Source organism: Chroicocephalus ridibundus, chromosome 3 (assembly GCF_963924245.1).
Source record: "Chroicocephalus ridibundus chromosome 3, bChrRid1.1, whole genome shotgun sequence".
Taxonomy (NCBI): domain Eukaryota; kingdom Metazoa; phylum Chordata; class Aves; order Charadriiformes; family Laridae; genus Chroicocephalus; species Chroicocephalus ridibundus.
Genome location: NC_086286.1, coordinates 30,573,652 through 30,589,285, shown reverse-complemented (window position 1 = coordinate 30,589,285; position 15,634 = coordinate 30,573,652). Strand labels below are relative to the sequence as shown.

At 37.5% G+C, this 15,634-nt stretch overlaps 1 protein-coding gene across 5 annotated transcripts in view; it reads right to left on the bottom strand.

Annotated features, from left to right (window-relative positions):
- Positions 1-578: 578 nt before the first annotated feature.
- PLEKHH2 (pleckstrin homology, MyTH4 and FERM domain containing H2) overlaps positions 579-15,634 on the bottom strand; it is a 59,160-nt gene continuing 44,104 nt past the window's right edge. For all 5 annotated transcript variants that reach the window (XM_063328585.1, XM_063328590.1, XM_063328586.1 and 2 more), the window contains 8 exons: positions 13,716-13,871; positions 12,205-12,302; positions 11,669-11,810; positions 9,559-9,704; positions 7,778-7,907; positions 6,806-6,892; positions 4,933-5,070; positions 579-3,840 (listed from right to left, as the gene is read on the bottom strand). In XM_063328585.1, the coding sequence (XP_063184655.1) occupies positions 3,658-3,840; positions 4,933-5,070; positions 6,806-6,892; positions 7,778-7,907; positions 9,559-9,704; positions 11,669-11,810; positions 12,205-12,302; positions 13,716-13,871 (1,080 nt within the window). In that variant the 3' untranslated portion in view covers positions 579-3,657. The remainder of the gene's footprint in view (positions 3,841-4,932; positions 5,071-6,805; positions 6,893-7,777; positions 7,908-9,558; positions 9,705-11,668; positions 11,811-12,204; positions 12,303-13,715; positions 13,872-15,634) is intronic.

Here is a 15,634-nt window from a genome sequence, read left to right as displayed (position 1 = left end):
ACCAGCATGCTTTTACAGGGAAATATATGACTCTATTTTAAATTTAACTATAAACCAAATTAAAATCTAAAATAACAGAAAAAACACTAATTTTGGGGATTGTATTAAAAACTCAAAAGCTTTGTCATTTTCTTGCTGTATTTCAGGAGTGAATAGGTCTTGCTTGTTTTAGAAATGAGCAGTTTGCTTACTGATAATGCTGCACAAAAATTGACAAGGTAAAGTGAAGTTCAAGTAACATACTAATTTACATTGCATTCCAGATATTATTTTCAAGTCAATCCAATTGTTTATACAGAGAGTTACCAGTGATCTTTCATTGTCAAGCTCAGATTCATCGACCATTCAAACTGATCATTGTAACCGACCACTAGTTCAAAGCAAGCACGAAGGATGTTCTGAAATTCATCATAGAAGGTGAAGTCTCCTTGCATGTGCTAACAAACACATTAATCTCATCTTGACAATATTTTTATAACCTAGGTTCTGCAAGCCTTGAGCAGGGGAAGTTCTTCAGCATCAGTCCCAGAGGTCGCTGCTCGTTTGACAGCTCCCATCACGTCATCGCTGCTGAAGATTAGAAGGTGAGAAAGGTCTAATTCCTACCGGGGCTTTAGTAACGGATTAGGTAGCACGCTATGAATTGTTTTGGTGGGTGACTCAAGATTAAGACTGAGATGTGGATCACTCATAAGGCTCAGGCTGAATGGAGAAGGCAGAACAATTATCTACCTGGACTGTGAAATTTTCAGCTTTGGTTGTGTTGCTCATGTTGTGTGGAGCTATGTTAACATAGTCACCCCGAGACTTGCATAGCTGTGTTTGCAAGCTGAGCTGTTGAAGCGTGCTTGTGCAAGTAAGAGACTTGCTCACTCTGTTAACTTGAAGGGAAGCGTCTGCTTGAGGAGGTTACTATCGTACTACAGAACCCTTACTCGTGCTGATCAAAATCCTGGAAGAAACTTCATTGTTTAGTGTAGTGTTGTCATGGTAACTGTGATTCTGAGCGCATTTATTTCATAAAAATTAACACAGCATTTCTCATAATGTGACTGTATGGGATAATGGTGACCTATAATGAGCAGTTAGTGGTAGTAAGTCTGGAAAGTGCTGCCAAAAAAAGGGAAGCTAAGGCGTGGATTGCTTCTGGCAATATGATGTAGAGATACACTGCAACAGCAAGAGCTTAACACTAAAAAGCAAAGCAATGTCTAGAGTTATCTACCCAAAGGCAGGCAGGAACATCATACTATACTTCGTAGATTATATACTGCTTTATAAAACAGCTGTGTTAATGAAAACTGTTTAAAAGACTCAAAATCTGCACATTAGCTGTTCGTATTGTGCATCATGTTGTCTCCAAATTTAACAAAGGATTTATAAACTACGTGAACAAGCTCACTAGCAAAATGCTCCACTTTTTTTGCCTTCTAATAGAACCTGATATGCCACATTCACTTTCAACTGGACAACTAGGAAAGAATTACTAGCTGGAGTATTTTAGGTTGACAGTTACCATAATTTCATGATGACGTGAAGATTTTTGTATTTGTAAACCGAAGTTTCTGATCATCATATTTGAGAAGGTTTAGACTATGACCTGAATATAACCGATGCAGTAGCATGTTTGAATTGGCAAACACCCTGCCCCCCTTAAATCTCTGAAAGTTAACTGTTCTGCTGGTTGCAAAGGGATGTTAATTCCTAACTCAATTTCACCATGGTATCAGCATCACTTCATGTGGGGCGCTGCATAAAAAGATGCTGCAGTTGGTGCCAAGGTCTTATGTAGCTTCCACTATGCTTTCCTTGATGATGGCGCCCACTAGGAGGTAAAACTCCTGCTGCTGGCCCTCCCTCGTTGAAAGAGAAGGATCTAGTGCCACAACCAGCACCAAAGGGTAAAAGGTACCACAAAGCTCTTCCCGCATTGCAAATGTGAAAGCATCTAGATACAGTATGCTTGTTATTTGCTTGTCATTTTCAAGACAAAGCATTGGCCCGTAGTGCCATTCATAAAATAGTGCTTGAGTCCTGCAGACTTAAGTAGCTGTGGCAGGGCTTTGAGAGCTTTGAGAAGAAACTTATTTATCAACTCAGCTTGCCAATTTGTCTTTCCACTTTTTAAGAGCATGTTCTTCTCAGAACCTGTATCTCCCTTCCAACCTATTTTAATTCTTCAGGAGGAAACTCCTTACCTTTCATAGAGGGCAAACAGCTGAAAATTCCTTTTCTCTCAGTATGAGTATGTATATATCTGAAATGTTCAAATGTCATAAAACGAAGAAGATGATTTTCAACCTTCAAATATTAAAATTCATCATTGTGAAATTACTTCAGTTTTAAGTAATTAAAAAAATCCAAAATGATGAGGGCTAGCAGCAAAGGATTAACGATCCATTAATCATTTGCATGAGCCAAGTAGAAATTATGAAATGAATATAAATCAGTGATTTATCTTTGACTACCTTCTCTATGGTTGGACCTAAATTATCTATTAGAGTATGCTGCTGATCCATTTCAGAGCCTGCAGAGATGGTTTCATTGCACAGAAGTGAAAATATGAGGATTGGAAGAAAAAACGGGTGTAATTTCTATATATTTGACCGTATGTAGCACTGAGGCAGCATTATGTCTTCAGTGTGCAAGAACATTATATTAGCATTATGATATGAAATGTATAGATACAAATGAAAAACACGAAGTACAACTTTTACAAAATATTATTCTGAATCATTGTATATACATTATACACATTATACATGGATTTTATGTCGCATATGTCTCCAAGTTTAGACACAACAGTTCAAGCAATGTCTTTCTGTGTTATTCTTGTGTTTTCAATTGTGAGTCTGTCTTGCATCTGTATTATATTATTACTATGGATTAAAGAAGAAATTAAGTATGGGGTCTTCTTTAACAAAACTATACTAAATACAGTGCCTGTCCAATTTAGATTTTTCCAAAAGGCTGGGGCAGAGAGGGATTATTTAGAAATTTACCAGACCAAGGCTGAAGATTTGCCAAGTAAAATAGCTGTATAACAAAGGCTAGAGTGTATCATGAGAATACTCTTTAAATTTATAATAGTTACATTATGTGCCTTTTTTTTTTTAAAGAAGAAACAATTATACAAATCAACAATTTGTTCCTTTTAGTCCCATGGTGCTTGTATTGCAAATAAGAAGGCACGCTGGAAGTGGAAAATATTCTGTTTGACTTTTTTTTTTTTTTGAAACAAAAATTCCTTTTCAAAATGAACGTTATACAACTTTAGTATAATTTTGAAAAATAGACATGAAGAGTTGAAGACAGTTTGGTCCCTGAGAAAATATCTGGAAAACTACTAAAATCTATACAGCTGTTCCCAAGGCCACCTTTCCGCATCATTATCAACAGACACATTTATTTTTGAGCTGTAGGCACAAGCCACCCACAGTAAAGCACAATCCTTAAATTGGCTCGTCATCATTCCAGTTCAGGCCAGGGCTTTAATTAAAGGGCTCCTCCTGTTATAAACCACTGAAATGAATGTAAACCTGTCCGCCTTTCTCTTGTTTACAGACCCGCTTATGCTCTCTGTCTTGTACATCAAAAAGCTTTCAGTCAGTGTAGAAACCCTGTAACAAAGATGCCTTATCACGATACATAATCCTTTCATAACAAAGTGGGACATTTCGTTGGTCTGTTGTTTGCAAGAAGTGGCTGACTCCCCATTTCCTTGAGTTTCTGTCCACTCTGAGGTGTCAGTAATGCTGGAGCAGAGAGGTGATGAGCAGCTCCTTTCAGCTGATGAAAGTTGTTAATATAGCTGGCAATCAGTAGGGTGATCTCAAGAATCTATAACAGGAACAGACAAAAGTCTTTGAAAAATACAGTGATGTGTTTTGACTGCTGAAAAAAAAGCTAACTTTTTAGCAAGTGACAATCACCACCAACTGGAAAAGTACTTTATCAAATAAATTAATGACGGGAAGAGAGGAGATGCCTAATAGAGCTTTTCTCTATCGCTCCTCGCCAGTAATGTAATGTTATTCCCATGAGTATGCTGGATACTTTGTCTGCCACAGTCTTAAATGATTCAAACAGATGGTTTCTTCCCCTTCAAGAGAGATTTTGAAGTCCGAAAGATGTCGCTCTCAGAAAAAACTTTCATGATGTGTTCCCTCAATTTTGCTAGAAAATATCTAGTGCTCAGAGAACTAAAGACACAGCGTAGATAAAAGGAATAAAGACTTCTGGGAGCTTTTTACTGTAGTTTCTCTTTGCAATCCACACAACCTCGCCTGTAAGGGCACAATCTGAAGGGAACTTGAACAGATGTATTTTACTATGCTTATTTGTATGAAGCGTTGTGTTTTGACCCAAATTTATATCTGGAATTTTGTATTCTGTTTCATAAATTTTTCTGACTAACAGCAAAAGACTTCAAAACCTTTGCTTTTTAAAAGATACAGTCAACCTTACCAGTAAAGAAGAGAATCTAGATTTAAAAAGCAACAGTTTCTTTACCAAAAGTAAAAATATCCTAGGATTGTTAAGAAGGGACTGATCTTTCAGATACTGTGTTCTACAGTTCCACTGTAGAACACATATGTACCTGCTTAAACATTATCTCTGGTGCCAATCAAGCAAATAGACTAGTTTTTAGGTACTGCATATACTTCCTGTCTTTAATAGCCTTTGTCCTTCTATGAAAAAAGTGGAATGTTATAGACAGGGACATGAAAAGAAAGGGAACACATCAGTATTGTCACTGTTAGCTCTTACATTACTAATTGTTTTGCTCTAAAACCATCTGGCAAAAGTCAATAATCTGAGAATGCTAGGAAAAAAGAAGGTGTTTCATCTTTCACATCTGTTAAGGATTACCCACTAGAAAAAGCAGAAAAGTAGCAGATGGTCGGAAACTATTTCAGGGAATATACCAACCTTTGGTTTTGTCATGGCAAAAAGGTGTTTTTCTGTTGATTTGTCCTTCGTCTGAGCATTATTAACAACCAACATAAAATCATCTTGATAGCCTCCGAAAGTCATCAGACTCTTATATGTGTATGTAACTGTTAATCGCTTAAAAACGAAAACCAAAAAACCAAAACGCAAAGATATAAGCAGGACAATGCAGGAAAAACAGATTAGGACAAATACTTCTTTTAAAATAAAATTACATGTGTATTTTTCAAAACGCTGTTGTTAGCCTCTAGCCTCTTATGAATCTTGAAATTAATTGTAAATTTTGGGACAGCTTCATTCAGACCTTTGCTATGAGGAATTTCCATTGCAGATGGTAACTCTTGTAATTTTGACCTCTGTTTCTATTCCAAATTAATTAGATCAAAGATATTATAAGCGGGTTTCAGCTCAAGTGTGTTATTCAATTTACACAAGTATTGACTGACTTTAAGAGAAATTAATCTCAGTAATTCCATTTGAAATTGAAGCAGCGACTAACTGAATTAAATGGCAGAGTATGAGACATCTAAAGGGATTTAACGCCAGGACACCTTTTTGTGCAGTGATGTAGTTTACATACACACAAATGAAACAGAAATCTGTTCTCTTTTTTTCACATCTCTGATGAAACATAAATGCTTTTCAAGGGTCCTCTGCTTTCCATGCCTCAGCTCTTACTGTTCAGTGTTCAACACTACACTAGTGGCCTTTGAGTCTATGATTAGCATTTAATTTATCATTACGACTCATATTAATTTGCTGCAGATGTTCACAGTTAAAATTCATCGTAAGACAATATCTGTACAATAACTGACTTTAACGTCCTTTAGACACTAACCGTGTTTTTGCCCTTATTTTGAAATAGTGTTTTCTCTAACTACCCCTTGCAACAACATTTCTGATACCCTTGATCCTCCCTACAGAAAAATCAGAACATTCCCTGGACACCAAACATTTCTTGAATAGTGAGTAAGGCCTGCTGCTATTGTAAACTGGCAGCGCTCTGCAGAAACGCCGTAGCTAGCTCTCTAAGTAGATGGTCTTTATAGAGCTTTCTGCAGTCTGATGTGAGCTCATTTTGCCTGGTCTCTGAACAGAGCTGCTGTTTGCTCTCCTCGTGTTCTTTGTTTTATTATTTCTTTAACTGCAAAGAAGTGTAATGAAAAGGCCTGTATCAGTACAATTATAAAGTTGAGATTTTAATTTTCTGATATTCAATATTAGCACTTGCTAATAGCACCATGCCATTCTGTTTCTTTGCAGGATATAAATTAAAGCAGGGATCTTCTCAGGCACTGCTTTTTTACACTGATTACCATGAGTCGTTCTCTGTGAAAACTTTTATTACAAATAAAAGAAAAATCAGAGCCTAAAATGACATAATTAAACAACACTGGGTTATATTACCTACTATTAAACAAAAATAATACAATGAAAATAACAATCTTTTAAACTAACTGCTCTTTGCAGAGTGTATGTATTATGAATAATAATGGAAAATGAAGCCTCAAGAAAAGAAAATTAATGTTATTGTAAGAACTGTAACTATGGATCTCCTGACATCTGAATGATTAAAACATTAACATTTCATTAAAAGATATAAAAACTGTATCTGATAAACAAAAATAAATTCTGTGCAAAGAATTCATTACTTATTTCTATTATTAGTGCTACTATAATGATGATGGCATTAAAGCGTTTTGAAAGGAATGAATTTTTGCTTTAGGAGAAAGACTAGATAACTTAGCATGGAAGGCTAATGCCATCTTTTATGTAGTATGGTGGTGAATCTCTCCATATAGTCAGTATTAAAATCTACTTTGTCCAAAATTAAAAAAGAAATTTCACTTACCATAGAGCTGTAATCTAGGATGCTTATGCCGTCTTCATGTACAGCAAACCATATGAAGGACTTTTCAACTGAGGATGCTGCTAGAGGCTACAAAGAGGAACGTTCTTCAATTACTACTTCAAAATGAGGCAGTATGAAAATAACCATTAACTCTCAGCTATTATAGAGCTCTCTCCATCCACAGATCTTACTGAGATTTACACTGGGAGGGAGCTGATGTGAAGGAATTGAAGTAACTGCCCAAAGCTATGTAGGTGGCCAGTGGCAGAACTGTGAACTCAACCTAATACTCTTGAAGCCCGCCCTGGTGCTTAGTCCAGAAAAAAGTATAGTCTCATTAATAAAAAAATAAATAAATCAGGTGTCTTAAAGTTTGTTCACTATCGCATATTGTCTACATATGCAAAGAACAGAGTGCTAGTAAGCAATTATATATATATATATATCCACTGGGACTACTTAATAAAACCTAAGGGGTGAGGCGGGAGTTCTGTTTAACATAGCTGTTATTTGAATCAAGAGAATTAAGATACTAGTGGTTTAAGAGAAATTGAGAGAGGCCAGCATGGAAAGGAGTGCTCTAAATACCCTTAACAACCGCGAATCTTTCTGCAAGGTTCAGCTTCCATAGCCAGTTAATGGTTCCTTTTCAATATTCTACTAGTTATCAGGTACAAAAACTCTGGAACAAAAAAGCTATCTCAAACTAAGATACAAGAAAATTAAAAGATACCACCTAGATTAATAATGCAAAACAAGCAGTAAGTGTATTGGAAAGTTACTATTATGGTATACTTAGTACTATGGCTATTACATTTCACCAGTATATAGCTTAAATGAGTTAGTAATTTGACAAGAGATTCAATCAGCACATGTATAACACACTCTTTTTCAACAAAAAGGTATTTGCAAATTACTATTTATGCAAATATTAAAGAACCCCCACCACTCAGGCTCAGTAAAGTTTCTTACTTTTGCTGCAAACAATTTAGCACCGAAGAAAGACCATTTTCTGGCTACAGTGAGATAAATGCGCACGCAGTCTGCAGCACTGTGCCCCCGGAGAGCCATCCATCTTGTAGACAATCGCTGACAAAGCTGTCTGTTGAAATTAAATATGTAATTTAGTTATTGAAAGGAATTTAAATGCTTACCCATAGCGAGTTTAATGAGCAAAAAAGAATCCATTTGTTAAAATGATAATTTAATACAACAACTATCACTTATACAGTATTAAATAAATCCAAAACATCATTTAATATTTTCATGCACGTGAAAATTATGAAGTATCTTCTAATTTCTGTAACGTTATGATTAAATATTGATGTTGCAGTTGCAGTATAAAGGGAAAAAGTCTAGGGCAGGGTCTAATGTGTCTCTACAGATAATCAATGCATCTTTATCAGTACTCAACAGCTATGCCAGTTGTCATTCCAAAAATCCATCCAGCTTAGCACAGTTCTTTACCTGTGGCCAGTAGTAGATGTGGAAGATATGGCTTAACACTACTCTTTTTTAGTGTATCTGGGCTCTGCTACCAAAAAGGGTGCTTCTGATGCATGATGTGTGCACGCTGGCTCTTTTCTTTTGTGGCCCCATGGTGAGCTGGTTCAATAAAATGATTCTATGGAAAACTAATCCTCAGAAAAACCCCATCCCCGAATACCTTCCTAGCACGCTGACCTGCAGGAATGACGCACCCAGCAGCCACAAGACTAGATGCAGCCCAAGAAAAGGGAGGGGGAAGGTGTAGTACAGGGAGATCTTTCACTTGGCACTTATTCTTACTGGAAGTTTATGAAGTCAAACTCCACCCTTCGCAAAAGAATACAAGCAACGGGGCAGGTATAGAGTGATTCTTTCCCTGCCACAGACTTCCAGCTCTGGCAATTGGTAGTTTAGGGACTAACTGAACAGTTTTAACAGATGTTTGATTTATCCTCCATGAGTTAATCTAATCTAGGACCTCTTACACTTTGTTCTTTGAAATTAATTGCACAACTTTCTATTTGTTGTGTGTATGCTTTTGCATGTCCCTGTTATCTTCTGAGTACGTAATAATGTTACTTTGTGCGTATGATAATAGCTTTAAACTTTCTCAACCCTGTAGTGAAGGATGCGAAAAACATTTCTATGATGTTTACTGGACTTCAAAATTGCGGTATCATTGACTTTGGATAATTTAATACACTGTTCTGCTCCTCATGTTAGTAGATGTTGGTTGAAATAACTTGCAGGTTATTAATTTTAAATTAAGTGCTACTATTGTCCCAAAGCGGGTTTGTTTACCTTCTAAAATACATTCTACCTTTTAAAGTACATCACTACCTTAGTTAGCAAGTCCACTAAGTTAACGTATTGCCAATTTGACTGGCTGCCAGAGATTGCACATTTGAATAGCAAACACTCAGATCAGATCCTCATGTCCTTTACTTTCAGTAGCTCTTTAGTCTGTGCCCAGACTTTATTTAGATTTGCTGAATAAGAAAAATAAAAATTTCAAAATTGCTGGGTTTTGTAATATTATGTAGTAACTTGTAGAGCTTTTGCTCGAATGCGTGCTTAATGATGGTCCTCTGTTTAGATTAGAAATGTACAGAGGAAATGGGTTCTTCAATTTAGTAAGAAAATGAGTTTCAAACACGGGTTTAGGCAAATATGGCATATCAGTAAATTGTGCCTAATGGCAATTTAAAACGTCCTCATTTCACTTCTAGATTTTTAGAGAATATGAATCGCAAAATACATCTCACCTTAACTGTTCCTCTGAACAACCATGCCTGTATCTCTTAGGGTAGAATCTCTCCAAAACTTGTTTTAATGTTTGATTGGACTTGGACTGGGAAGTGACTTGCCCTGCTGGAGTTGAGAAAGGCCGTTCAAAATCTCCAATCTCTACCTAAGGGAAAGACCATGAAAAAAAATTTTTCTGTTACTCCAGAGTAATTTTCTAGCTGGGTACTATGAGCTATCTTTTCCTCTGTCTTACCAAGTATAAAATGAAAAACAGTTTGTTAATCGATATGTATTTTTCACTGATACAAAAGTCATGCAAGTAATTTTATTTTTCTTATTTTATATTTACCATGGAAAAAAGATAAATATCAAGTATAAATTGTAAAAATATAATACTTAACTAGTTCTGCTCTAAGATTGCTACATCTCCAGCTGACAAACCAGTTTAGATTTATTGAGTAACACCATCAAATAACTTTCTCAATAACCTTCCCTTGAGCCTTTAATTTTTAAAAAAGAAAACAGATCTTACCAAGACCATGTCTAGTAAAGGCGTCTTGGTCTTTCATTAGAATCTTGGGAAATCATGTCTGACTAACCTGATAGCCTTCTATGATGGCATGACTGGATGGATAGATGAGGGGAGGGTGGTAGATGTGGTCTACCTTGACTTAAGCAAGGCGTTCGACACCGTCTCCCACAGCATCCTCATAGGGAAGCTTAAGAAGAGTGGGATTGATGAATGGACAGTAAGGTTGATGGATAACTGGTTGAAAGACAGAGCTCAGAGGGTAGTGATTAGGGACACAGAGTCTAGTTGGAGGTCAGTGATGAGTGGTGTTCCCCAGGGGTCAGTACTGGGTCCAGTCCTCTTCAATATATTCATCAATGACCTGGATGAGGGGACAGAGTGCACCCTCAGCAAGTTTGCCGATGACACAAAGCTGGGTGGGGGTGGCTGACACACCGGGAGGCTGTGCCGCCATACAGAGAGACCTGGACAGGTTGGAGATTTGGGCAAAGAGGAACCTTATGAAATTCAACAAGGGCAAGTGTAGGGTGCTGCACCTGGGGAGGAATAACCCCATGCACCAGTACAGGTTGGGGCTGACCTGCTGGAAAGCAGCTCGGTGCAAAGAGACCTGGGAATCCTGGTGGACAACAGGATGACCATGAGCCAGCAATGTGCCCTCGTGGCCAAGAAGGCCAATGGCATCCTGGGGCGCATCAAGAAGAGTGTGGCCACGAGGTCGAGGGAGGTCATCCTCCCCCTCTACTCTGCCTTGGTGAGGCCGCACCTGGAGTACTGTGTCCAGTTCTGGGCTTGCTGGTTCAAGAAGGACAGGGAACTGCTGGAGAGGGTACAGCATAGGGCTACCAAGATGATTAGGGGACTGGAACACCTCTCTCATGAAGAAAGGCTGAGGGATTTGGGTCTCTTCAGTCTGGAAAAAAGACGGATGAGGGGGGACCTTATCAACACTTATAAATACTTAAAGGGTGGGTGTCAGGAGGATGGGGCCAGGCTCTTTTCAGTGGTGCCCAGCGACAGGACAAGAGGTAATGGGCACAAACATGAGCATAGGAAGTTCCACCTAAACACGAGGAGGAACTTTACTTTGAGGGTGGCAGAGCACTGGAACAGGCTGTCCAGAGAGGTGGTGGAGTCTCCATCTCTGGAGACATTCAAAACTCGCCTGGACGCGTTCCTGTGCAACCTGCTCCAGGTGACCCTGCTCTGGCAGGGGGGTTGGACTAGATGATCTCCAGAGTCCCTTCCAGCCCTATGATTCTGTGATTAAACAGTTGTTACTTTGGTGCATTAACTTGCAGAAATCATGTAAGGCTTAGTAAGTGAAGAAAGGGTGTATGATTACATGATATTTAATCAGAGGGCCTGACTAAGTAGGAGGTAAAGTGCGTTTTAGCTGTACCGGTGCTAACAGCAGCACTTCCACTGAAGTACAGAGTGAGCCTTACACAAAGATTCCAGCCCAGTCTATTTCCTGCACTATCACCTATAAAAGGTGGAGGTCACTTGACTGTCAAGCAGTCCTGCACCCCTTTCTTTATTCAGGTTTTTCATCTGTAAAACTGCTGTGTGAGTCACTAATGCACAAGGATTACCTGAGCTAAAAGGGCTGTCAATTCCATCGCTAGTTCTTTGTTTACAGGGAAAAGTCCATTGACTATTTGATCATTTGTCTGATATACTAGCAGCAGCTTCTCTCTCTCTGTCTCCCCATGGACTTGAACTGAAAAATAAAGCCTGCAGAAAAGACAGAAAGTTATTAAATAAAGGAGATTGGGAAATGCATTAGCTCTGAGGATTAGCAGTATCTGCTCCGAATGTGACATGTTTACATCAGTGTCAAAACACATTAGCAGAGCAACACTTGGACTTGAACCAGTGGGCAAATATTTAATTTCAGTCTTCTGAGTTCAGTGTTGCCTTTTTTTGGATTTTTTTGGCAGCCCTGCTCACCTCTTAAAAACTAGCAAAAATTAACTGTATGGTTTTTTTTTTAAATTCTCCAGTTACACCCATTTGCTATTTTTGTTGCAAGCTTTGAGTCAGCCAGTATTTTTCAGATGAAGAAACTCTGCTAAACTTAAAAACAAATCTTGGGACAAGGCAGAGATGCTATACTTGCTAAACAAACCTATTTTTGTAAGTAAGGCGGACAGTCCTTGTGCCTTCACATTTCCCAGGGTGCTGTTCTTTGGAGGCTTGCTCCCATTTTGAAATAATGTCACAGATCTAGAAGGAGAGAAATATAAAGCTGGCTTTGCCATGCATTCTTCTTTGAAAATACCTTAGAATAGAAACTGTCAACTTATTAAAATATCTTTTACCTATTACATATCAGAAACATACATAGCTTGAATTTTTAAACTTACTGAAAGATAACTTTACTTGCATTTCTTAGTTGGAACATTTAGTAATTAACATTTTTGTTGTTTGTTTATCCTGCAACACACACACACTACCTTTGGAAATGAGCCATAACATGCTTGTATGGAAAGGCCAGGTACTTGATTTAGCAGCAGCCAATGAATGTGTAATTATACAGAGTGAGTTGTTATATAATTAATCAAATGCCTTTGATCTCTGCCTTCTCTTTCTGCTGCACACTGGAGTTTTTCAGGTCCTTTCTAGTAACTGCTATAAAGTTTTTATGAAGTTTGTTATGAAGTGCAGCAAGAGCAGCTCACAAGCAGCGGTCTAGGTGGGAAGATGGGGAGGAGGCAGAACAGAGGTCCTGGGAGCCCTGCTGGGCTTTGTGTCACTGTTCCTTCATAAAAGAGCCTTCCTGGAAGCAGTAATGCTTCTAAAGTTACATTTACCAAGAAAATAAGTACATATTTTATACATTTTGCTTTCCATATGGTAATTTTTCTGGTAGAGGGAGAGAGCTGATTGTGATGACTCTTCTTGTTTGTCACTAGGGCCTGGTTGTACCGCACCTTGTAACGCAAAAGTGCAGCTGTGAACATTGGCCAAAGGGTGCAAAAGACTACTTGGTGGAAGCACAAAAAATTCATTATTCATTAGTTGCCAAAAGGCTTGAAAAATATCTTTTACTAAAGCACAGATTATACTGCATTTTGCCACTCTTTACTGAAAATAATTTAATTCTAGCAATAGAGAGAACTAAAATTCATAATTCAGAACAATGATAAACCAAACATCATTGGAAATTTCCTCAACTGAATTCTAATTATTCTGTATTTAGATAAGGAACCCTTTCTTTTTTTTCTTCCCCAGGATTTCCACCCCAGTATCAATGACTTTTTGGCCCTCAAATGGTCATCTTTTGGAGCTATACCAGAAATCTTAACTGAAATCTCTCAATGCATGTTGGACTCCCAATTGCTTTTTAAAGAACCGTGATTAGTAACCGCTTACTTTTTCTTTTTTAACCTACCTGTTACTTCTCTGAATAGTATCAGTCTCCTAGACAAAGCTTTTAAATATAGCTCACTGAATGAATTTCAGCAATTGAAAAAGTGATGTTTTTTTAAAATCTTTCTGCTTACGTTATGAAGAAAAAACCCTAAAGACAGCTTTCAGCCTCAAAAATGTTTTCCTTTACATTGTCTGAAGAGAGGTCTGTAAAATGAAGATATTTCGTTGTTTTATATGCATAGCTCATTAAAGGCTTTTGTTTACCTTGATGTTTCCTTGAAGACAGTGCTCTATATCCTTGCCAGAGGGATCATCAGAAAACAGTGCAAATCCTGACTGAGCTGGTTTCCTCATCCCTGTATCCTGGTTTAGGGTGTTCAGAAATTCCTCCACTGTGGTAGAGGCATCAAACCCAACAACCTAAAAAAAACCAGCCAAAATGTATTTTGCTACCAAACTTCTAACTCCACCCCGTCTCCCATCCTTAAATCTAAGATTTTAAAAGATAATACCTCTAGAATAACAGTGCGAATATAAGACCCATGCCATCCTCTGTGAATAACTTATTGTCATTGGAAATTTAAAATTTCTATGAAAGGTCTGGAAAAGATTTGAGATTTCCACATGGGAAGTCAGTTTAGTGGTGTTTTTCTTCATGCAGAAAATGATTAAATTCCCAGCAGATTGTATCGTACTGCATTTTGTTTATTAAATCAGAATCACTATCAAAATTCAAAATGCTTCCAAATGTAATACTTTTGGGTTTATTTTCTTTGTTTATACTGGTTTCTTTGCACTTGCTACACTTGAATTTCTGCTACAGAATTTATGTAACAGAAAGCAGTCTAGTGTCTGAGCTTTTTGTGCCAAATACTGCTTGAAAAATGGAGAAAACTATAATTTTCTACACTTTTCAATATGGTGGTGAAACAAATGGTGGTGAAACAAATGAGATCCATTAATCATTTTTCATCATGTGCAACTTCAGAGGGATATCAGATGGCAGATCTACATTGGCAGATCCAAAATATTTTACAAATGTTGCCCTGTTGGTACTACATAGGTCAGTAATATGTAGAGCCTCTAAACTTTATTTCCCCAAATCTGAATTTTTGTCTGTTGTTACTAGTATTAAAGCATTTTAGCAAGAGATGACAAATGGCTTTTATACAGATACTAGTTGCTGATGTTCACTGAAATCTGTTTTGAGTATGTTTTCCTGTATTTGACATGTGGAAGATGCTTTACTCTTTTGGTAAAGAAATGTCTTGGAAATGGATCTTGAATTCTGTTTTGGGCTTTTCAATGGTGGGCATGAAAAAAAAATCTGCCGAATATAGCTTCAGAGATGAATACAAGGGTTTTCAATACCACTATAATTGGTTATTTGCTGATCCCACTGAAGTAATTTAGGTATTTAATGACAATTTTCATAGCCCTTGGAAGTATATATTTTTCAGCAGTAAATAGCTAATGAGCAGTTACTAATTTTCTTCTTCAAACTTCAATTTTGAAACCTTTTAGGATGATTTAAATACATGCTGCTTTTTCTGTTTTACTGGGCAAGCAGCAAGCTTAGAGGGGAAACTTAAAGGGGAAAAAAAGCAGAGTTATTCTGTGACCTAAAATGAAAAGTTTATTTGATATAGTTTTGATTTCATATAAAAACTTGCTTTCTGTCTAAGAATACTGTGAATTGTTAAACAACAACTTTCAGCCAGCTCTCGCAGTTAGAAATACAAACCAGGATGTGAAGCAGTACGCGTGGAAGCCAATGGAAAGTCTCCTACAGGCTTTGACTGATGAAGTCCCAAAAGAGTTAAGAATGAAGCTGTGTTTGTTCTGTAACAAATACGGTTATCCTTCATGACTGATAATGGGAGTTACAGCTGTGCCTCCAGGCCTTCACTGAGATATTTAACTTTCATGATGTCTGATGAAAGGAAGTGGAATTTAATACCTTTCCCTTTTCTTCAGTCTAATTCATTCATCTGGTGGTCAGGTTAAATAAGAAACAGAACTTTAGTATTTCTCACTCTTAAAATGTTTAAATTTCTTTCTTTCTTTTAAAGATTTTTCCCCAAACCTTTACTCTTTGTTGATCAAATCAGATCACAAGTACCTTGTGCGTGCCATTGCTAGTGCTGGCACAGGATGAAACTTGAGCCATGTTTACCTTAACA